Here is a 24,168-nt window from a genome sequence, read left to right on the forward strand (position 1 = left end):
TTGAGACCATGACTCTGCACTCCAACGGACACTTCATCTTTCACCTGTGTAGTGCCAACCTCCTTGTAGTATCAGCCAGTGCCACACCCACAGTCCCATCACGGTTCCTAAAAGAGGTGTGAAAACGGTGTAGGGAGAATGGTGTGGATAGAAAGAGATGTTGCTGAAACAGCTGCTTCATATGGTCACAGACTGACAGTAAGGCGAAATTCGGCCAAATGGTACCCATCAAGAGTGTGCCCAGGTTTGGGCTTAACAATCTGGATATGTGTATTGGCAATGCAGAATTCAGAAATGTGGTGAGAGGGACACAATTCTTTATCTACCTTGGACTTTTCAACAAAAATTGTTTTGCTGAAAAATTAAACTCATTGGCTTCCCCAGTTCTCCCTGGAAACAATGACTCAATACCACTATCCTGGATGTGACATGGAGCTGAACTTGGCCAAGAAGAGTTCAGTAATGGGTCTGCTTTTCCATATAGAGTCCTCCATTCTCTGAAGAACTGCACATCTTCCATTTGAGATCATCGGGTGCTGTCCAAGGCCACTTCCTGCTCACTGACATGCGTTTCTCCTCAACAATCATTTAGAAGCATAAGGAGTTTAATCCACCAAAATTACAGGGTCTGCTTAATTTGGAGTTTATTTGAATCTTGCTGCCTTGAGAGGAAAAGAAGCCAGTGTTCCTAAGGAGAAAGTTTCCTCTTAGAAAGACTGTTCTCCAAGGCTTGTCCTTGGCAACCCATTAATTATATTTCACTTTGGCAGATCTTGCGTTTAGTTGTAACATCTTTAGGTAGGGAGAAGGAGAGTGTCGGGTGATTAATTGGTTGGTAGTATATGTTAATTGGATGCTAATTAAATTTAAATTTAATTCATATTTGAAACACTTAATTTAACTCAAGACCAGAAAATTAGAATATTCAACCTTCTTGAAGGGACTCATCTTCCTTTCTGTCACCTTCAACTGTCTATTAACACTTTCTCCTTGTTTACAAACTTGTTTTTCAAGAGAAGAAATCAGATGGTGCTTAGAGCTTCCAGCTGTAGTAGGAAGTGTTGGTTCTTGCAATATATAAATATTTCATTGCTTCTCCAAAGCATATACACCTCTCTCCACTCCATTTTGTCTTAAACAAGTCTTGTCAGGCTGCAGATCTGTGCCAGGCGAGTCCTTCTCTGTGACTTGATAATTAAAGAAACAACCAAAGACTGTTGGCTCTGTCCTTAGAGCCACCCTTCCAGCCAAAGACAGCAGAGAGCAAGAGCATCCTGTGTCCAGTATGCCAGGTGGAGGCCTCTCTGCTCTTCATGGTGATGGAATCATTACTGGCTATTTGTCAACACTGGGAGGCGGGCATGTTTCACTGAGGAGTAGAAGCAGCAACCTTGGAGAATTTCCCAGCTATCCCTGTGCTCGTGAATGGTGCCCGCCCTCTGCCTGGGGGTGTCCTGGCCCCTAACTGAACAATCTCCGTACCTTCAGAGATTCTCTTCTTCGGTTGTTTCCCCAATTATCAGGCCACAGAGAAGGAATCAGACAACACAGATTCCAGCCTGGCAAGATTTGTTGAGGACAAATTTAAGTAATAGAGTGGAGAAAGATATATGTTCCCCCACCTTTGGTAAAGCAATTAAATATTTCTACATTGCGATATATACTGCCTGGTTGCTATTGCAGCGATTAAGCCAGTGGCCGTGGACTCGGCTCTGACTCCTGATGACCGCCTGTGGTGAGAGTAGAATGGTGCTCCCTGTGGATTTTTCAGAAATAGTTGGTCAGGCCTTTCTCACAAGGTGCCTCTGGATGGACTCAGACCACCAACCTTTCGGTTGGCAGTCGAGCACTTTAACCGTTGATGCCACCCAAGGACTTCCCGGCCTCTATCGTTTCTAGTCCTGCAGAAAACCTGGATTGAGTGGTTGCTGCTGGTGCTCTGTATGGTGGCTTGTCTTTGATAGATGCATTGTCCCCGTATTATGTCGGCAGGTACAATCTCCTTCTCTCACTAACTGCCTCCCTCCACAGCTGTCCTGGAGAAATCTTTGGAGAAGAAGGCTGGCAGGAACTATGGCCCTCCAGGCAACAAGAAGCTGATCTACTTCATTGATGACATGAACATGCCTGAGGTGGACGCTTACGGGACTGTGCAACCCCACACCATCATCAGGCAGCACCTGGACTATGGGCACTGGTAAGAGCAGACAGCCAAAGGGGCTGTGCGCCAGGGATCAGGTCTGAGCCCATGCGGAAGACACGCACTAGTACATGGCAGGCCAGAGGAAGTGCCAGGTGCACAGCTCCTTGGTAAACCAGGTTCGCTCTCGGCTTCTCTGCTCTCTGGAGTGTTTTTGTTTTCCCAGCTAGGGCCACTGATAGCCATCTGAAAACTTTGGCTAGATAAAATACTGAAGTCTCCGTCTAAAAATAAATACATAAAATGCTTTATTTTTCCTTCGACACTCATCTCAGAGGCTGCCTTCTCCAGAAACCAGTTTCTCTCAAGTCAGTGCCAACTCCCAGTGACCTCCATGCATGTCAGAGTGTAATCACCCTCCTTCGGGTTCTCAGATCTGTGGCCCTTTGAACAGAGATCACCAAAACTGTCTTTGAAGGCATCTCGGAGAGGCTAGAACCTTCAGCCTTCTGGTTTACAACCATTTGCACCACCCAAGAATTCTAGAAATGGTCCTCAAGTCCCCAGGGCAGAATTAACCACACTCTCATGATGCCCTGGTCCGTCCTGACTCAGAGTGAACCTACCCAGATAGGGGTTCTGAAACATTACATCTTTGCAAGAGCAGCTAGCTGTTCTTTCTCCCATGGAGTGGCTGATGGCTTTGAACTGACAGTCTTGGGGTTAGCAGTCCAACACCTAGCCCCCGGCACCACTGAGCTTCCACCCTGGGCTGGGAGCACTGAGTGAAGCCCTTCAGTGAAAACACTGAATAGGATGCATCTATCTGCCGGCAGAGGAGCTTCAGAGAGTTTCCAGGATTTGATAATATCTCGTACAATAAAATAGTGTTTAATGCCAAAAGGTCTGAATATTCCAGGAAAAGAGAAATAGAGAGAGAAGCAATTCAATAGTGTGAGGAAACTTTGGCTCACCTTCCCACCTCACAGCTGCTGAGAAAGAATGGCACATTGGCAGAGGGAATTCACAGAGAAGAAACACAATTATGATGGTAATTTCAACGAGCTCTCCTTCATTCCTAAAGTTTCTTTTGGGTGCCTGCCATATCAACTCCCCACAGTCTTCACCCGGGTGTTTGAGCAGCTGCTCTATCCTTGGAAAAACTGGGATCAAGTTCACCGAAACAAAGCCTCTGCCATCCAGTCCATCCTGATTCTCAGCAGCCCTATAGCACAAAGGAAAACCACCCCCTGTGAGTTTCCAAGGCCACCTTTCCACAGACTTGGGGGTGCAGCTTTCGGTCCCAAACCAAAAGACCAAATCCAGTGCCACTGAGTTGGCGGTCCATCAGCTAGCACCTAGGACAGCCTAGATGTGCCCCATAGGGTCTCCAAGGCGGGAGTCTTTATGCAAGCACAAGACTGCCACATCATTCTGCTTGGAAATGGCTGATGGATTCACCACCACCACCACCCACCACCCTTTCAGTTAGCAACCTAGTGCTTAACCACTGTGTCACTAGGGCTCCTGCTTTTAGATCCCACTCCTAAAACTAGTAACACCTTAAATGGGAAGTAGTAACTTATTGGAACTTCTCAAACTCCCCCCGCACCTCAGCTGACTTACCGCCACAGTGAACATGGACACCATGCATCCATTGCCACATGCCCTGAACACACACCTGGAAGCTTCTCTGAAGCCTGTCCACCAGGGGTGACCGACTAGTATTTGAGGTGTCATTGCTTCAGCACAGAAGATGATGGCCCAGAAACAACTGACAGATGGGGGTGGCCTGTTGGCATCTTGCCTAAGGCTTAACCATCAACAACTTCCCTATGCTCTTACACCTCTGAAAACCTTCTCCTCTAATGGGCTCCTTCACATCAGGCTTTAAACTTGGAAAAAATCATTCATTCTCTCACTTTATCCTGTCTCCTATCCCCTACCCAACCAAACTTCTCTGTTTCCATTTTCTTTTTCCCCACTCCAGGACTGGCTATTGTTTGGCTTCTAATTCCCTCTACTGTACTGAACTCTACCTGAAAAACTAACTGTGTCTTTATGGCTGAGCCCAGTGGGCCCCTTGGAGTTGCCATCTTTCCTATTGTATCTGCAGCACCTGAGGTGGTTGGCCGCTCTGTCCTGTTGGAAAGAATGGCTCCCTTGGGATTCATGGGCGCCACGCCTCCCTGGTTGTCATTTGTGTGGTCTCTTCTTCCTGTGGTATTTCCTTGTATACTCGTTTCTTGAGGAGTGTGTCCTAGCTCCCTATCTCTTTTAATCACATCCATAGATCTAAGTATTTTAATTCTCAAACACAGGAAAGCTAAGGCACACCCTAGCTCACCTTGACAGCACAGTCTTGGAACCCACCTGGGTGAGCCCTTTGACAACTCTCACCCAGCATTTCTGACTGTTGCAGGTATGACAGGAACAAGCTCTTCCTAAAGGAGATCATGAATGTGCAGTATGTTTCCTGCATGAATCCCACTGCAGGCAGCTTCACCATCAACCCACGGCTCCAGGTAAGAGAGGAGCCGGGCTTACCGGTCCTCAAAAAGCAAACAAAAAACAAACTTTACCATGACTGATACTGAGTATGGTTTACAACTGGCCCTTACACCACCCAGCCTCTCCCAGTGGTAAATTATGCAGTATGCTGACTTACGCCTAGACCTGGGAAGTCTTTGGAGCTGGAGAGGCCAGACAGGTCATCAGTCTAACTACCCCCAATTCCATGCGAGAGAACTTCAGAGACATGAAATCACATTTCCAAGGCTGTTATATGAATGCGTCTGATTCCACGGTCACTTCTCTTCCTACTAACCCCATGCTGCCAACTTTGGGCAAAAGCCCGTATTTCCCCCAGACCTTCCTGTTTCAGCTTAGTGTCTGAAATGTGACCAGAAGTAGAGCGCAAAGCCCTCACGGGGCATATTTCTCATAAGAATTTTCTATTATTTTACCCAAATCTAGCAAAAGTGATTTTCTTGTTCCAAGAAGAGGAGATATTCAATTCATGGCCTCTCCTCTGTGCCTTTGTTTCCTTGTGCAGCGTCACTTCAGCGTGTTTGTGCTCTCCTTCCCGGGAGAAGACGCTCTGTCCTCCATCTACAGCACCATCCTGAGTCAGCATCTGAGGCTTGGTAACTTCCCAGCGCCACTGCAGAAATCCATCCCGCAGCTGATCCACCTGGCCCTCACTTTCCACCAGAGAGTGGCCACCACATTCTTACCCACAGCCATCAAATTTCACTACATCTTCAACCTCAGGGATTTTGCCAACATTTTCCAGGTGAGCCCATCTGTACTGTGATGCTTTAGGAGGATGAGAGATGATCCACACCCTCCCAGCCCTACCAAAACTACATCTAATGCCAACCTCGGAGGTACATTCATAGTTCACATACATGAAGCAGGTTGAATAAGGTGGACTCCATAAGCTGGCGCTTCAATGAAGTTTTGTGTTAGTCTGGATAGACTATAGAAACAAATCCATGGACACACATGTGTGTATAAGAAAGAGATTTATATACAAGAGCAATTGAATATTGAAAAAACATCCCAGCCCAGTCCAGATCAAGTCCATAAGTCCAATATTAGCCCATATTTCTGATATCAATCTATAAAGTCCTCTTCAGACACACAAAACACATGCAATGTTGCCAAATGCAGAATATCACAGGCCAGTGGGTAGAAAGATTTGGGATCCAGTGTCATTGCAAACATCTCAGCACTGGCAGGGGTCTCTCTGTGGCTTCTCCGGCTTCCAAGGTCTGGTTGCGTCCATGTGGCTTGTCTTCTGCAACGTATCCCAGGAAGCAGCAGAGAGAGAGAGGTGTCTTGCGCCTCCAAGGAGAAAGTACCAGATTTCCCAGAATTCTCAGGAGAAGGCCACGCCCAAAGAAGTCTCATTGGCTATCTCCAGATTGACAGCCTACACTCCACCCCTACACTCAATCCTGAAATTGACACCAGATTAGGTGACTACCACAAATTTGGTCTAGCGATAAATGATTTCTCAGTTATATATTCTGCTTCACTGAGTTGTTCTCCTCTCCGTGGAAAGGCCACAACACCTGGATATAATGTTATATGATGTTTTCAGCAGGCTTGCAAGGAAAACAACACAAAGCAAAATTTATAGTAGTCCCTGATGCTGCAGCCAATGTTTGGTGGGGGGGGGGTGAAAAAAAATATCTCTTGAGGTATACGAAATCGTTCTGCTCCAGATGAGGCAGCTCTCCAGCCGCCAGGCAATTCTCAAAGTCATGTGAAGACTCGATACCAAATTTAGACTTGAACTCATATTCTGATTCCAGCGCCAGCACCAAAGAAGCTGTGTTGGAACTCTTGACCGTTGGAACAGACTGTTTAGACTTCCAGGTTATTTTCCAACCCAAAGTTATGCTCGGACTCTTTCACCTCCTCATTTGCGATTTGAAGGCCTGTCTCAGCACCTTGCTCTGGCTGTGTGAATGGACACTCTTAAAATCTCCAGAGGACAATTGACTTATGGTTTGAGCTCAGGGCTCCCCTTCCCTTAGGTCAAATACAGCTTTTCCATTTATGGAGTTCACAGTTATTCCAGCCTGGAGAAGAACCTGCAGAAACTATTTTCCCAAGAGAACCCTCTCCAAAATGCATAGCAGTAGGAGCCCCGGTGGCATAGTGGTTATGCATTGAACTGCGATCTTCAAGGTCTGCAGTTCCAGACCACCAGGGGCTCCTCGGCGAAAAGATGGGGCTTTCTACTGCCACGAACAGCTAACAGTTTTGGAAACTCACAAGTCAATGCTACCTCGTCCTATAAGGTCGCCGTGAGTCCATACTGAATCGGGGGCAGTGAATTTTTGGAGAAGTCGTTATTGCACCAATCGAAGTCACGCCCACAGGGAAATGTCAGGAATAACATCCACTTCCAGATATGTTGTTGATAGCCGGGTACCTCGCACACAATGGAAAGAAACCCTGCCCAGTCCAGCACCATACCCATGATTGGGAGAAGACCAGGTAGTTGTGGGACATAAGGTTTGCATTCGTCTATTTTCGGAAGAGCACTAGGCTTTTCTTCTTGGTTTGTCCTAATGTGGAAGTTCTGCTGAAACCTGTACAATATTATAGCAACTTGCATTCCTCCACTGACAGATGGATGGTGGCTATTGGCCAGAAATCAAACTTAGATATCTTACTGGAAAGGGAAAATTCTACCACTGAATTTCTAGATGCCCCTAGAGCAGACAAAAACTCCTTTGCCATTGAGTCAACTACTGACTCCAGGTGACCCAATAGGACAGAGCAGACCCGCCCCATGGGGTTTCCAGGGCTGGCATCCTTCTTGGCACAGACTGCCACTGGTGAATTTGAACAGCTGACTCCACTTCACAGCCAAGCACTTTAACCCCTGCACCACCAGGACTCCTTTAAGAACAAGTACAGTTGGAGTGTACTCTCCCAAGGCACTGACTGTGCAGCGGCTACAAGATATTGAGTTTGAAAACCAGAAGGTCCAGCCCTGGAGTCTATACTGTGTAATGACAAACAGATTGCCACCCCATCTTACACAGTTTCATTGGCATTATCTGTAAATTATTTCACAGATCAGAAGAGGTGTTCAATCCTCACCACATCAGTTGTTTAACGTTTTCTTCATGCATCCTTAAATGAGCTCCTCATTTCCCCCTCAATCTCTCCTGCCAAGCCCCAACAACCGTTCATCCGGTTACTGTCTCTATCGATTTACCTATCTTAGATTTCATCTACAGAAACACATTTTTTAAACCTAACAACAATAATAAAACAAAGCAGATAAAACCACAATTAAAGAGAAAGAAGAAGAATATTAAAAATCTAGAACAAATTTTAAAATGGACTGAAAGGGAGATCAAATGATAAGATTTTCTATTTACACCGAACTACATCTGCAGACATTGACTTTCCCTGGATTCTGCTCACCAGGACTTATTTCCCAAGGTATCTCTGGGTGGACTCAAACCTTGCAGTTAGCAGCTGAATGTGTTAACTATTTATATAGGTAATTTGGCAGGGTGCGAGGTGTATTCTAGTCCAACTTTGCCCCTGTGTTAACTGGTGCACTGGTAGAAAAGAACTAAATAGGGAGGAGATGGAAGCAGGGATCGAGGGACTTGTTCCCTGGCCTGACTCAGGCTGCCACCCCTGGTGCTTCATTGCATCCAAGCTTTGCAGCCTGCCACGGGTGTGGAAGGGAGGATGCACCGCCTGGAGCTGCCCACTTCCTTTTCACCTGTGAGTTAGCCTCAAAGACAGCAGTTTGCCCTTCTCCAGAAGGAAGACTCCAGCTTCCAGTCTGACCACGAGCTCCCTGCCTGCCAGCTTGCTAAAGGCCTGACAGTAGAGATTAGCGTGACGGTCGGATGCTTCCAGGGAGACAGACACTGTCTAGGGAACACTGCTCTTTTCCCTCAATGCCACTTAAATGAAGGCTCAGTAATTCTGATCTCTGCACTTTCCTCACTCTGCCTCAGTCAGAACAGAATTTGATAGCACTCTGCATAGCTGAAATCATTAAGTACTGCCTTCTCGACACTACCCACAGTGATCTGAAATTGTGTGAAATTTGCCTTGACATGCTTACTTTGACTCAGCTTTTGTCCGCCAGTCAGCTAGAGTGTTTGGCCATAAGCAGAGTTTAGAAACTTGACTGTTCATTATGAAATCTTATGAGCCAGGAGCCGGGTTGTTGGTGCTTGTGGTGGTTAATGTCACGTATCAAAATGGCTAGTCATTGGTTCCCAGCTATTTCATCAAATGCTAGTGTAACGCTAGTTACATGAAAAGTAACTCCTAGTTACATGAGAATTTACATGTGATCAGATCAGTTGGCCTCAGGTAGAGCTAACCACCATCCATAATGAAATCCAATGTGATATTACCTGACATCTAGGGGGATGTAGGGCAATCACTTTCCATAGGGTAGTGTGATCTGTCATCAGTTCAGGTTATGCCAGGGTAGGGTGGATCCTAAACCCATCCACTTCTGAGTTAGAAAACTGTCAGCAGAGACACACATACAGGGAGATGGTGAAGATGAATTTTGGAAATAGTTCCTTCTACGAGGAGAGCTGGCAGCTATCAGAAGCTGAAATTGGTAAAGAAGGACCTCCTCCTATTGCTGTGATTTGAATTTCAAGCTACCCACTTGTGAATATGTGTGTGTGTGTGTATATATATATATATATATATATATACATATATATATATATATATATATATATACACATATATATTCTAACTTATCAAGACAGTGCTTCTTCCTGCCCTCTGCTTCTAAGACCAGGGTAATATCAAGGTCAACTGATAGTGGAAAGAGCTTCAGACACATCCATAGGTAGAGCCAAAGGGAGCTGGTGCTTTATTAAACGTTTTTAGTAAAGTATACCTATTGCCTTAGTTATCTGGAGCTGCTACAAGTGGGTAGTTTCAACAAACAGAAATGTACTGTCTCCCAGGTTGGGTGGGTAGGCGTGTAAAACTCACGACACTAGCACTCGGGGAGGGCTTTCTGTTTCTGTAGGCCCAGAATTCCTTGGACTTCTCTATGTGTCCTGTCATCAGTCGCCACCTGCTTTTAAGAGTTTCAGAGTATGCAGGAGGCCCAGGTCTCTTTCTCTCCGTTCACGTCTCTCTCTCTCTCTGCTTTGAAATGGAATGTGGTAGCAGTGGCACCATGCTGCTTAATATGACTGAGCCATGCAATGAGATCATCGCTGTATTAGCTCAAAATCAATGGTTTGGGGAGGGGAAAGAGAGGAAAGATACTGCCGACCACGCCTCCAGCAGTCTTTCCTCACATCTTCCATGGATCAGGGCTGCCTCCTACATTTCATCCTCCCATTGATTTGCCACATATGGGCGCACCACACCAGACATGACATCACTCTCACGTTACACATTACAGTATTACTGCCAAACCACTGAGAAGCACAGCCAAATCGCCATGTATTGTGAGGGAGCACAATTCAATTCATGATACACATACAAGTAGTGACACAGAGAAGTGATACGCAGGAAGCTTAGTTAGTTATCACAACTAACCACACCTAGTGGTACCACATTGGGTTGGATTGCATGGTGGGCAGTTCGAAACCACCAGCAGCTCTGAGGCAGAAAGACTGGGCTTTTATCAAGGGGCCACAAGGGTGGGAGAGGGGATGGGACAGGGAAAAAAGGAGCTGAGACCAAGGGCTCGAATATAAAGTGAATGTTTAGAAAAATTTACAAATAAGGACGAGATGTAAATCCTACCTCTTGAGGGCAGAAGTGTCTTAAGATTTGTGACTCTTCACAATCGTCCTCATTTTTTGCATTTTCCCTCTGGACCGGGAGAGCCTTGAGAGCAGAGGCCAGGGCTCTCTACTTGCTGGGCCCCATCATGAGTCCGAATTGACTCTGTATCATTGCGCTTGTTTTGGTTTTGCTTTTGAAGAGAATTTTAATCTGCCACTATCGAAAAGCAGAAATCTCTTTTGTTCTTTTTAAATTATTTTTTGCTTTTCTTAATAAAACATTTTATTGGGGGATCTTACCTATATTATAGCAGTCCATACATCCATTCTATTAAGCGGATATGTACAAATAGTGGCATCAACAGTTTTAGAATGTTACCTTTCTCCTTGAGCCCCTGGATATCAGTTCTTGTTTTTTCTCTCCTTCCCCTGCCTTGCCACCCTCACAAGCTCTTCATATATTATATATTGTTATTTATATATATCTTACACCGCCCATTCTATCCCTTCACCTACAATCCTGGTATTCATCCCTAACAGCAGAAATCTTGATGGAAATTTTTACTTTATTATAGTAATCAAAGAATGTAATATCAGCCTATATAATCAGCATTCATTGAGAATCTACAAAATGCCAGGTACCATACTAGGTGCTAGTAATAGAACAATAAGAAATAAAGTACATCAGAAATGAAATCTCTCAGCCTCCCTATTTTCAAGACACACACCATGACCTGGAAGAAACAAATCTGTAAAGGAAAAAATCATTTTAGAAAATCATCCATCCTTTATAATAGAAATGTATATGTACAGGGCTGTGTGGGAACATCAGTTGGACAGGGAGGGAGAATATCATGGATGATTTCAGCAATGAGGATCATTTGTTCTAGATTCTTAAATAGAAACATAGAAAGCGAAGTCATGCAGACACAGAAGAAGCACATCAACCTGGGTTACCCAGTGATTATAAATAACAAAATCCAGGATTAAAGGAGAGAAATGTCTTGGAGCGTCTCTTCTCAGCACCCAGTTTACAGACGGCTATGGAAGACCGTGAAAGCCCAAAATCCATTTGCAAAGACCTCACCAGGGATAAGCCTCCCTTGAATGCCCTCAGACCATTGACCGGTGGTGTGAAAAACCCTGCCCTCAGAATACACTAGAACGTGAGTTAATACAGATAACAAACAAAACTTACTGCTTTACGTCGAGTTTGGACTCATAGTGACCTTGTAGGACCAAGTAGAACTGCCTGGGTGGGTTTCTGAGACTCATCTTTCTCCCACACAGTACCTGGTGGTTTCAAACTGTTGACCTTGCGGTTAGCATCCCAATGCAAAATCCACTATGTCACCAGGGCTCCCCGATGCAGATCTAGTTTACTTAAACCTTAGTATCTTATCATTTGTTTTCCTTTTTAACCCACTCGAATTGTTCTATTTTTACAATTATTTTCTGCTTTCTTGTAAATTGAAAAAGAAATGTAATCAATGTCAATGAACAGGCAGTTTAGAAACTATTAGATGGCAGTGTAAACCTGTACTCGAGAAATTATTTTAAAAAATAAAATTTGAATTATGTGTAAGTGGAATGTTGATTTTATAGGAAGTGAAAGTAAGCAAATAGATGGAGAGTTTTATCATGATCAGATTTGGGGGCATCTTTATTCATCTGAACAATATGCTGAGGGAGGCACGGATGAACTCCCTTTCTCCAAGACAACAGTGATAAGGAAAGCGCAGCCACAAATGAGTTTGAACTTGGAGCACTTGCTGACCTTGTTGAGGACCACTGATCTTGGTGACTTCTGTTGTGTTTTCGTTTTTTCAGTAAAATAAGATGCTTTTCCCATCTCTGGTCAATGGCCCAAGGGAATTAAATGCAGACTTATCAAGACATTGGCTTAAAAAAAAAACCCTGAAAGATGACAAAAAATTTTAAAAGAATGGTAAATATGTGAACCAGTCATTCTGACAAGCACAAAGAGGAATTGCTGAAAGATGATCACTTGCACTGCTGACCCACAAAGGTCCTCGATACCCATTCCAAGCTACTGGCCACAATTTTGCGTTTATATTAAGCAATCATCCCTTTCCAAATGACATAAATGGAACAGAAATAAGCAGAGAAGTCACTTCTCAGTTTACTGTAGTGATTTGGAAGATAGCAGGTAAGATCCCAAGCTCTAAAGTCAGTCAGACGTTTCAAAAGTATCATCTCTCTCTTTCTGCATTTCCACATTATATAAAAATGGCTATAATAAAAAAATAACCTCACAGCATCATAAGGATTGTATGAACATTGTCAGGCAAAACAAGTAGCCTGTCACATCTCTGAATTCAGTAAATAGTCGCTGTTTAATTTTGAATGACTGTTAACATCATGCATTATCTGTTCTTCATGAAGGGCCTTCTCTTCTCCTCGGTGGACTGTGTTAAATCCACACTTGACCTAGTAAAACTCTATCTACATGAATCAAATCGAGTTTATCGGGATAAAATGGTGGAAGAAAAGGACATTGATCTTTTTGATAAGATTCAAGCAGAAGTAGCAAAGAAAAGTTTTGATGTAAGTATTACTAGAGTTATTTTGCATCTCAGAAATCATTACAATTACATAATTGCCCACATTACAGACCATGAATTGTGAAAAAAAATAAAGATTGGGTTAAAATGGAATTTATCTTAATTTTGCCCACATGAAATACAATGGGACAAGAATAGACCCAAATTAATTACAGAATCTCAGCATTGGGAAGGTCCGTAGAGATCACCTGGTCCCACCCAAAATGGAGTCTCCTCAGAAGCATTCTCCAAATTGGTCATCTCAGGCAATCATCCTTGAATATGCAGAGCAAACTTTTCCAGAGGCAATCTTGTTTTAGAATAGCCAAATTGGGAACCACTTGGAAATTGGGGGCAATTTTAATGGAATTCCTTTTAATCGTGACCTGTACTTAATGTGCCTGCTCACTGACTCCAGGTTTACCCGAGAGACTTTTAAAGGTTTAAAATCATTTCATCTTTTCCTTTCTGAGTGTCATGTTCTCCCAGCTAAGTCTCCATAGTTCTTTTGAGCCAGGTCTGATATGGCTTGGTTTCCATCCTGTTCACCCTTTTGATGGCTCTCCCATCAGCTGTCCCCTTTGAAATTATGGTACCCAGCCTTCAGCACAACAACCCAAAGCTGGGGCTGAGCCACAAACCTTTTATTGCTGGATTGCTAACTGCAAAGTGAGGGTTCAAACACACCAGCTGCTACTCAAGAGAAAGATGAGGCTTGTCTGTTCCAGGGAAGATTTATAGCCTTGGCAACCCTCTCTCCGGTAGCTTTGAGTCAGAATCAACCTGGGGACTGTAGTTTTGGTTTTATGAAATTACTCTAGTGCTTTTCAAAATGTGTCCTGAGCTTCCTTCTTGCAAAGAAAGACTCGTTGGTGAAATAAATTAAGAAAGTTCTTCCTATGCTCTGTCTACCTCTTGGAGATTCATTGTGTGCTGAGCACATGAAAGCCCAGAAAAATCTTGATTAACTCTGATTAAATAGCATTTCTTGACTATATTAGACCCTAAAACTCTTTGCTCTTCATAAAACCTATAAATAACTGTCAGAACAAATAGTTCATGGAATATGCTTAGGGAGCGTTTTCTGTCTGGCATTCAAGCACAACCTAACACTGCATTAGACAGTATCAAAATGACCTCACAGCTAACCTTCTGTCAGCCAAAGCCCCGCGTTTTCCCAAGTGCTGCTTGTCCCCCTTTCTTAAACTTAGAAATAGCCAAGTCTTAGATTTCAGTGTATATTGTCCCTAGGCTTGGTGCCATATCCTCTCCCGACGAGCTCCTGAGTCTATTTCTGAAGATACTAACTTTGGGTCCCTCTCGGTGATTAGGGCAGCCTTTTAGATTTATCGATGGCATTTATGTCACTTATTTTAGCTGGCCACCAAACAGGCTGAACATTTTAAGATTTTTCTTATTTTTCTTATCACTTTCTAGTTATCTCATATTATCTGGAATAGTATTCAGCACATTCACATCTTAGATGCCCCTTTCTAAGCACTGTCAAGTTTGCCGGTTTGTGTCTTAATTGTAGCTCTCCTCAGATCGGTCTGGGCTAGCAATCTAAGTAAACAACTCTATTTTCACACATCGAACACGCACATTATATGAGTTTCTAAGATCCATGCAACCCCCTCACACATTAGCATCCTATGCACACTGTGTGTGTGATGTGCCTGTGTGCATCATTTTAGTGGGTGCGTTATATGCAAAAATACAGCAGAGGATCCTGTGGTTCTCTGTACTTTTGATCATAACCCAGATATAACTAATAGAGCCATGGTTTTAAAAACAATGAAAGTAGCAAATGCCAATCTGAAGCACATTTGGCTGTATCAAATCTTGGTGTTGATATCAAGAAGAAGTTGCCAAATTTCCACTAAAAGTCATAGAATCCTCCTTTCACCACCAAAATCTTACAGTTCTCTGATTTATGGATCTTGTGGGAGGCAGCATCACTGTTGAAGACTCTCTGGTTCACTCTGTGAGATGACTCATGTTTTACTCTCCCTTATACACTGCATAGCTCTGAGCATAAAATTAGACTTTTTTTTTTTTAATCAAAGAGTACCTGCAGACCAGATTTCTCCAGAGTTTGCTTTTGTTACCCCTTTCAAACTGGGAGAATGCCCTCATTTCCACCTTATTTGCCCTTGCAAATTTGGAATACCCTTATTTATCTTACAGGAACACCAGTACCATTTCCCATCACGTCAATTTCAACTCACGCAACCCCACGTATCTCAGAGTAGAATTGCGGTGCACTGCATTGTCAGTGACTGAAGGGGATCGTGAGGGATCCTCCAGCACCTGCAGCTCTTCAGTTAGCAGCCTAGGACATTAGCATTGTGTGCCACCCAAGAACACCAAGCAAGACTAGCTCGCCTACATGGCATTTCCATCTTATTCAATATCCTGTTGTCACTGCCTGGCAGAGCTTGAATAGAGGCTTACGTGGTTTGGGGGACTTCAAAACTGCTTGTAAAATGTAACACTTCTTTGATATTTAACTTTTTCTTCTTTTTATTTTTATTTATCTTTTAAATTCTTATTTATTTACTTAAGTCATTTTCATCACAGCTTTTATCACAATTCATCCAACCATCCATGCATCCATTGGGTCAAGCACATTTGTACATACATTATCATCATTTTCAAAACATTTAACTTTTTCTTCTTATAACCAGGCAGCACTCCTGGCTTCTTCACAGATACGTTTTCATCCTCACTTTTGCTACATTCGTTTGACAAATCTTGTCCCATGGGCTGGCAAAGATAACCCTGCAAAGGTTTCAGCTCCAGTTACCGACTCTGTTGGTTAATAGCATGCAGTTATTTTTCTTCCCCAGGTGGGTCTTCTAGCCTGAGCTATAGGGGAAAAGACTGGTTCATGAAGTGTAACTTTCTACCTGTGACTTAGAACATGTATTCTTTTGTTGGCGATATCTCCTCTGCAGTCTTTCTTCCTACAAGTAGTTCCTTTCTGTCTAGACTAAGGAGAAAATATTTTAAGTCGCTGCCACTTTAACACTTAAAGGGTACCTTGGTAGTGACGAGGCACAGGCAGATTGTGCTGTAGCAGTCAAACAGCCAGCTGCTCGATCAGTTCTGACAGCCCCTGGGTGACAGTGCGATTGGGTTCCCTGAAGTTTACAGCGGCTGCTTTTTGGAAGTAGATCACCAGGCCTTTCTTATGAAGCACCTGTGGATAGTTTGAATCTCCAGCATCCTGGCTAGCAGCTAAACGTGTCAACCATTTGCACCACCCAAGGACTCCGCCTGCATTGTAAACCACACACACTGCCGTGGAGTCGATACAGACTCACAGTGACCCTAGAGGACAGGGCAGAACTGGCCCTGGGGTTTTCCAGGACTGTAATGCTTTATGAGAATAGAAAGCCTACACCCCTGGTGGTATCGTGGTTATGCGTTTGCCTGGGATTCACATGGTCAGGAATTCAAAACCAAATATTGAGCTTTCTGTTCCAGGAAACACTTACAGTGTCAGAAACCCATAGGAGGCTGTCTATGACTCAGCATTGACTTGAAGGCTGTGAGTTTGCTTTGTTGTTGTTGTTATTGTTTCTCCTGTGGAGTGAGTGGCTGGTGATTTCACATTACTGACCTTGTGGTTAGTAGCCCAACACATACACCTATGTAATACTAGTGCTTATTTTATACAGATGGAAAATTTGTCCTGTGTGCAAAATTTGAACTAGCACAAATCTTTATGAAGGGTTTATAAGTGAAGAACTCCACTCTAAATGCTTTTTAGATTATCCACGTCCCCAATTAAACAAGCAAGCAAATAAACAAAAAGCAGTCACCTAAGGATGGCTGATAGCATTGCAGAAATCAAGCCCTCGGGACTGAGCTGAGGAAGTTGGGACTGGAACCTATAGCATGAACTCTCTAGGGAACAGGAAATGGTGTTTTGTGATACTACTCTACATTGGGAAGCAAGACTCACTAGAACAAACTTGGAGGAGGAGACATGGTCCATTCTAGCCAATACTGGGAGTGCCTGCTAAGGAAGCTCCACCTGAGTTTCCCCAGCCACTCCTCTGCTCACAGGTGGATTCTCTCACTATCCGGTTCCACCCTCAGCCTACAGGAAATCACGAACCTCACCTGTGATGTCATGAAGCTGGTAAATGATCTCTTTGGGTCACTTAATGGGGCTTCTACATAGGGGAGGAAGCATTGGGACAATGCCCCTCCTTCATTTTCAGGAAGAGTACAGAGAGAAAAAGGAAATCAGGTATCTACTCCCTGCATGGAACCAGAATTAGGAGTCAGTAAGGAAGGTCTTTGTTCCTATGCCTCATTGACAGGATATTGAAGAGACTATGAAGCAGACCCAGAACCTGAACATGTATTGCCACTTTGCCAATGGCATTGGTGAGCCCAAGTACATGCCTGTACAGTCGTGGGAACTTCTGACCCAGACGCTGGTGGAAGCCTTGGAGAACCACAATGAGGTCAACACAGTGATGGACCTGGTGCTCTTTGAGGATGCCGTGCGCCACGTGTAAGTGTACTTCTCTCTCGCTCTTCCCAACTTTGCACGTCACACTCAGCTAGTAACCACATGTAGGCTTGCCATGAATCAGAACAGACTGGAAGATAACTCACGTGGCTGGCTTGGCTGGCTTTGGGCATGATCACAGTGATTTGATAGATTTGAGATCAAAAAAGGCACAAGAGCAGCCCACAGTTCCTGCCCCCCAACCCCCATCGTACTCAAAGGAGTGGTTTTAAAGTAATGAGGCTTAGGGAAGGTTTGGGGTTTTTTTATTTGTTTGTTTGTTTTTACATGAAATTTAACAATATAAAATTAAAGTACACAATTCAGTACCTTCACAGTGCTGGGCAATCACTGTCTTTATTTAGTCCCATCACCAAGTAAAACCCTATGCCCATTAAACAATTGCTCCTCACTTTTACAAACCCCTAGTCTCTGCTACCCGCCAAGCTGCTTTCTATCTCTCTGCATGTATCTATTCTGGATAGCTCACAGAAAGCATGTGAGTTTTCACACGGCAGGACTTCTTTCCGTCAGCATCCTGTTGCTATTCCTCCTGCTGAGGCACTCATCAGTCATCCAATGGTGGATTGATGGTCACGTGGGTTCTCACGAGTCATGCTGCTTTGAACATGCACACGCAGGCATATCTTGTTTTAGTGTGCTTCACCATATTGCACTGTGTCAGGGAAACTAACCCCTAACACATCATCATAGGTCCAGGAGGCGCAATTGTACAGCGATAATGAGTAAAGATTATAGTAAAGTCATCGAGAGCATGAGAGATAGAAGAGAGAGTGAAATAATGGAGTCAGACACATCTCATAGTAGCATGCTCACCTCAGCCTCACTTGGTGGTCCACATAGAGAGAGAGAGAGAGTGATTTATCGCTAACCAAGGCTTTTCTAGTCTCTGGGGACATGCAAGCCCCCTAATTCCAGGTGAAGACATACGTCACAGGAAAGGGTTGTGCTATAGGTAATACAGTAGTGGGAGGGGAGTGATCTAGGAGTTCATACACTATTGGAAGAGGAGGGAATAAGAGTATACATGTGACAAGATGGGCAGACCCTAGATTCATGATGGCGGCCTAACTTTAGATGTTACTGAGCAACTTTGACCTGTTCTCTGGCTCACTATAGAAACCATTATCAGTATGGTGAAAACCCCATCTACAGGAACCAAACCAATGACTGCAAGCCTTTAGGGAAAAGTAGCCCATTGTCCTTAATAGCAGAGAGTAGGCCCCTCTTGTGGTAGGCCCAGACAGTTGTCTGGACACTGACTGCCTTCAGAGAGGATGTCTCTAATCATCTGACCTCCCACCATATGCTGGCAAATAGCCTCTAATAGTTGGCATGTCTTTGGGGGAGACAGAGCTGGGGAAAAGTCTCTTTATAATCCCACATTGCACTTCACAGATCATCTTGGGTTGTTTGGTGTTTTTTTTTTTAACAAACTGAGCATCAATTGGTGCCATGTGTCCCAATAGCATGTGTTTGCTTTATGTCACCGTGTCTCCATTTGGAAATTCACAAATGCTTTCACAGAATGTCCAGCCAACCAAACTAATGCCATTGAGTTGATTCACACTCTCAGCAGTCCTAAGGATGTCCACAACTACATGTTTACCAGAGCAATCAGCCTCATATCTTTTTCTCTCTGTATCTGGTAGGTTTGAACTGCCAACTCTGCAGATAGTGGCCCAATCAGAGCCCCTTTAACGGACTACTACCTCACTGCCATTAAGTCAAGTGTGACTCATAGTGACCCTGTGTAGGTTTCTGAGGCTGTAAATCTTTATGGAATAGACAGCCTCGTCTTTCTCCCGTGGCTTGTGGGTATGAATTGCTGGCCTTGGGAGTAGCAGCCCAATCTGTACCCCACTATAGCACCGGGATTCTTTTCATCAAAATGGATTCTGACTCCTATGAGTCCAATAGGACAGAGTAGAACTGCCTCTGTGGGTTCCTGAGGTTGTTCCTGCCCCCCAGGATTATAAAGCCTCCTATTTCTCCCATGGAGCAGCTGGGGGTTTGAACTACTGACCTTGAGGTTAGCATCCCAACATGTAACTCACTATGCCACCAGGGCTCCTCAGAATAATGTAAAATAACACTTATATGCACTGGAAAAAACAAGCAAACTAAAACAAATCGTGTGGTCCACTTTCTTGGGGTAGTCTCTTTGTTGAGGTGCTCTGGCATGTAATCTGCAATGTCTTCGAGGTATACCTGTACAAACACCTGCTTGTATCCTTGCCTTCAACTCTTTGGAAGGGTTATCTTACAAGAATTTCCTTAGGAGACCTTACTCCACCCACCCTATAGCCTTGATCTTGCCCTAAAACTCAAAAAGATTTAAGGGAAACATGATTTGAATTACTCACGGAGGATAAAACTGCTGTTTTGACAGGGTGTCAATCAGAAAGACATAAACTTGGGGGCAGGGCTAGAGAAGGAGACCCTTCCTCCAGAAGTGTGTAGACCTAGGTGGAGGATATGGCTTTCAGTTTCATACTTTTTGTTTGATAAAGGTTTCTATGGTTTTAAAGCAAGATGTTTGCATTTGTCCTTCTACTTAGGGATGGAATTGCTGGTAAGTCGATGTTGAATTTTTTGGAGAAGTCACCAATCTGCTTCGCTTCGTGACTGAAACCATTTTATGGTTCCATCACAAATGTATGAGGGTTCCACTTTCCCCACAGTCTGGCCAACACTTGTTGCTTTTCACTTGAAGAAATTACAGCCATCCCAGTGGGTGTAAGGGGGCATCTCATGGTGATGGAAGGGATTCTTAAAAGTACAACTGTTTGAAAATTAAATATATGTATGACAGTAACTGCTGCTAGTCACTGATCATAGTCACTGAGTCTCCCAGGCAATGCATCCTTAGAGCACTGCACTGCTGTGTTTCACCACTTCCCATTCCACTCTGGAATCCTTGCACCTTGACCCTGGTGCAGGTGGTCTGCAGCAGAAAACCCAGCTGGGTTCCTTGTCCATCTCAGAACCTTCCCTTTGCTGCCTAATTATAACTGAAACCTAACTGAGTCCCCCGAGGTTCAGGAAAGCGGATGTTTCTCTTCCCTATTTTATGTCCAGAGAGGAATAAGTGCCCTCCATACTCTCCGACCCCAGGGACACATTTACACTAGCTCTTTTTTTGTGCTTCCCAAATCCAGTTCTTGTGAAAAACATGCAACCAGGCTGTCTGACTCAGTACCTCTATATTACTGTCATCAGCTAGCTTCTAGCGACTCCCCATCATTTTCCAATTATCTTAGTGCTTGAAGCATTTTCCCTCCCCAACCATTCATCTGTGTGGTGCCGCGCCTCCCAGTTTCCTGTCCATCTGTAACTCTAGTGATCTTTCTTCCAACACACTTCAGTCACTCACACACATCTTTTCCCTAAATCTTCTGTCATTAATAGAGAAATCTCAATTCCACTCTCCATCTAGTACCTGCTACCTTTCCACTTACCCACCCTAGTTTACTGTTCCATCTGATTTTAAACTTCAGCATGATCCATTTCTTTGACCTAGTTCATGTCATGCACTTCAGGCATGTTTTAGGAGAGATCGGCCCCTGGAGAAGGGCATCGTGCTCCGTAAGGGCGGTGGGAAGAGGAAGACCCTCGAAGAGATGGAGTGATGATGGTTGTAGCAACGAGCTCAGGCCTAACAATTGCGAGGTTGGTTCAAGACAGGAAAGCCTTTCCTTCTGCTGTCAGATCCCTATGAGTCTGAATCAACTTAACAGCAACTAACAACAACAAACCACTACTTTCTTAAAGTCTTGTATCCCTCCCAACACATCTTCACTTCTCTCTCTAACCAGCATGTCCTCAACTCACACCTTTGTACCCGAATGATAGTTACCCATTCTCTTAAACTCTACCATCTCCTGTTCTACACCTCTCCCAAACAGCTGAACATTGTTGAAGAAAATGCTCTCAAACCATTGACTGGTTTTTCTTTCAGCTGCAAACCTAGTATGGGTCCCCAGCATTGTTAGAAATCCTCCCCTCCTACCGTGGACAATTTGCTCCTTCCCCATCCTGCAAGAATCCTCCACACTTTGGTCCTGCTTCTGCAAGTTCCCCTTTCCCTGCTCACTTAGTGAGCACATCTCTTTTTTCCTGGAGAAAATAAAAACCACCAGGAGAGAATTCTCATCATCTCATCAAAAACCCTATCGGCGTCCCACTCACAAATCTTGCCTTTCCTCCTATTTCAATAAATAATTTGCTCCAGTTTTTACTTTAGGTCAATTCCTCTATCTGTGCTCTGAATCCTGTCTCCTTTCATCATCCCAGTGACTTAAGTCCTTCCTGAAATTCTCTCCCTCCTCCTCCTCCTTTCTTGTTCGTGTTTCTCTCTCTCTTCTCTCTCTCTCTCCCTCCCTTCTCTGTCTCTTCTTTCTTTTTCAGAAATTTCTAGATCATGTGAGCCAGCATCTCAAAACAGACCTCGTTACCATTTTTTTTTTCATTTAAAAAGTATCCCTTACACTTCATAGCTCTCTGTGTTGTTGATGTTCTTGTTCGGTGCCATTGAGTCCATTCTGATTCATAGTGACCTTATGTACAGCAGAATGGAACACTGCCCAGTCCTGTGCCATCTTCATCCTCACAACTCATGTGTGAGCCCATTGTTGCAGCCTCTGTGTCCATCCATCTCATGGAGGGTCTTTCCATCTACTACCCATACTTCTCAGCTCTTTCCACAGGGAACCCAATCAGAAGTGTTGTTTCTACTTAGCTATCCTTCCTCACCTCATTTACTTCCTCAGCTTACTTACTAGTTGAATACGTAAGCACTTATCCATGTCACCTCAAACCCTTCTCTTGATTACATCAGTTGCCAATACTATGACTTTTCTAGCCATTTGGCTATAATTTCCACCAAAAGATTGGATGAGGCTAAGCAAATAAGGTGCAGAGGACTCTAACTCAAGGACTGGTCCATTTCACCCTCCCTCTGAGTATAAGAGAGTCGTCTGAGAAGCAGAAAGAGAGATCCAGGAGCAGAAAGAGAGATTCTGGGACCCCCAAGAAAGAAGAGCCAGCAATAGAGTGCATTCAAGATTGCTATCGGAGGGGCAGAAGCAGCAGGGACACCAGAGAAGTCGCACAGAAACAGAGCAGAGCAGGATCAAGAAGGATAGAGGGTGGAGGCCCCTCTGACTCATGGCAATTGGCATTGAGCCATTATAAAATTGGACTCTCCTCCCTACTGAAGCCAGAAAAGGTCAGACTTGTCTCTTGTGCCATTTTTCCAGTCCTCAGATTCTCTTACTTTACCTTCTCTTTGTTGCATTGTCTGTTCTTAAGCAATCTTTCATGATTTGTTCACATTCATCTGTCCATCCTTGATTACATAATTCTACTATGAATGCAAGGATATATGTTTTATTCACGACTAGATGCTCAATAACTAGAACATTGTCTGAAACATAACAGGTACTAAACCCATCAAGGTACTGAACATAGCAGGTACTAAACCCATAACAGGTACTAAAGCCATTGCCATCGAGTTAATTCCAACTCATAGCAATACTATATGGGATTAAAGAGACTGTAAATCTTTATGGGAGCAGATAGCCTCCTCTTCCTCCCAAGGGCTGACTGGTGATTTTGAGCAGTAGACCTTGAAGTTAACAGCCAACTAAGTCAGCGCTTACCCAACAGAACTACCAGGATTATAAGTCTTAGTTAGTAATGTGGAAATAAAAGCTGTAGAGAAAAATAGAAAGAGAAGAGAGTTAGAGCATTTTAGGCATGTTTGAAATTTTAAACAGACCATCGGTCGGTCTCTTGAGGAGGCAATATTTGATACTGTAAAATGTGCAGGACTACACATACATAGAACTCAGGCAGGACTGACAAAGAGTGCTTTGCCTTGGAAATTTCTTAAATCTTTATAACAACCCCAAGAAGGTAGCTCCTATTGTAATCTCTTTATTGTAAATAAACTGAGACACCGAGAGATGAGAGAAACTGTCTAAGAGCATATACCTTATACATAGATAAGCCAAAGTTCCACTCAGCCAAAGGCCATGTTCTTGAATCACACCAGATGCTCTTCATCTCCCCAGAGATGCTCCTGTCAAGATTTATGGTCTTGGAAACCCAAAAGGGCAGTTCCACTCTGTCTTTGAGGGTCTCTCTGAATTAGAATGGTTTCAGTGGCAGTGAGTTAACCTAATGCAAGCTCCATGGGCAACACAGTCTTCCCCATCCACCACTGAATCCTTAGAACCTTGGGCAATGGTTTGTGCATCATGTTCTTCCGTGTGGTGGGGTGGCATTCTGTGCATAGTGTTGACCTTTGCCGTGGGGTATCCTCTGACTCATGGAGGCTGTTGTATAATAGAGTGATGTACATATAAGCCAATTGTCTTGGCTGTTGTGCAATTAGTCTAATTGAGGGGTCCCTAGTTTTTGCATAGTAGGTATTTAAGAAATAAGGACTTAAAAGCTGTCTGTTAATGAACTCATCCTGGGAAGTTCCTATGAATGTTTTCCAGCCTCTTTTAGAGCTATCAAAGCCTATGGAATAGTCTTGAAATTGTCTCAGTGAAAGATGAATTTTAGTGAATTTAATTTGAGTCAACAGAAAGGGATGCAAAGCATTCCCAACCTGGTTGATCACATGGAATAAAATTA

The 24,168-nt window shown here is 43.8% G+C and overlaps 1 protein-coding gene across 1 annotated transcript in view; it reads left to right on the plus strand.

Annotated features, from left to right (window-relative positions):
- The window catches only part of DNAH9 (dynein axonemal heavy chain 9), a 419,100-nt gene that overhangs the window by 206,282 nt on the left and 188,650 nt on the right, over nt 1-24,168 (plus strand). Inside the window, exons 39-43 of the mRNA XM_075561068.1 lie at nt 2,032-2,197; nt 4,563-4,665; nt 5,196-5,435; nt 12,814-12,975; nt 17,306-17,502. Coding sequence (XP_075417183.1) covers nt 2,032-2,197; nt 4,563-4,665; nt 5,196-5,435; nt 12,814-12,975; nt 17,306-17,502 — 868 coding nt within the window. The remainder of the gene's footprint in view (nt 1-2,031; nt 2,198-4,562; nt 4,666-5,195; nt 5,436-12,813; nt 12,976-17,305; nt 17,503-24,168) is intronic.

This window comes from Tenrec ecaudatus, chromosome 10, assembly GCF_050624435.1.
Source record: "Tenrec ecaudatus isolate mTenEca1 chromosome 10, mTenEca1.hap1, whole genome shotgun sequence".
Taxonomy (NCBI): domain Eukaryota; kingdom Metazoa; phylum Chordata; class Mammalia; order Afrosoricida; family Tenrecidae; genus Tenrec; species Tenrec ecaudatus.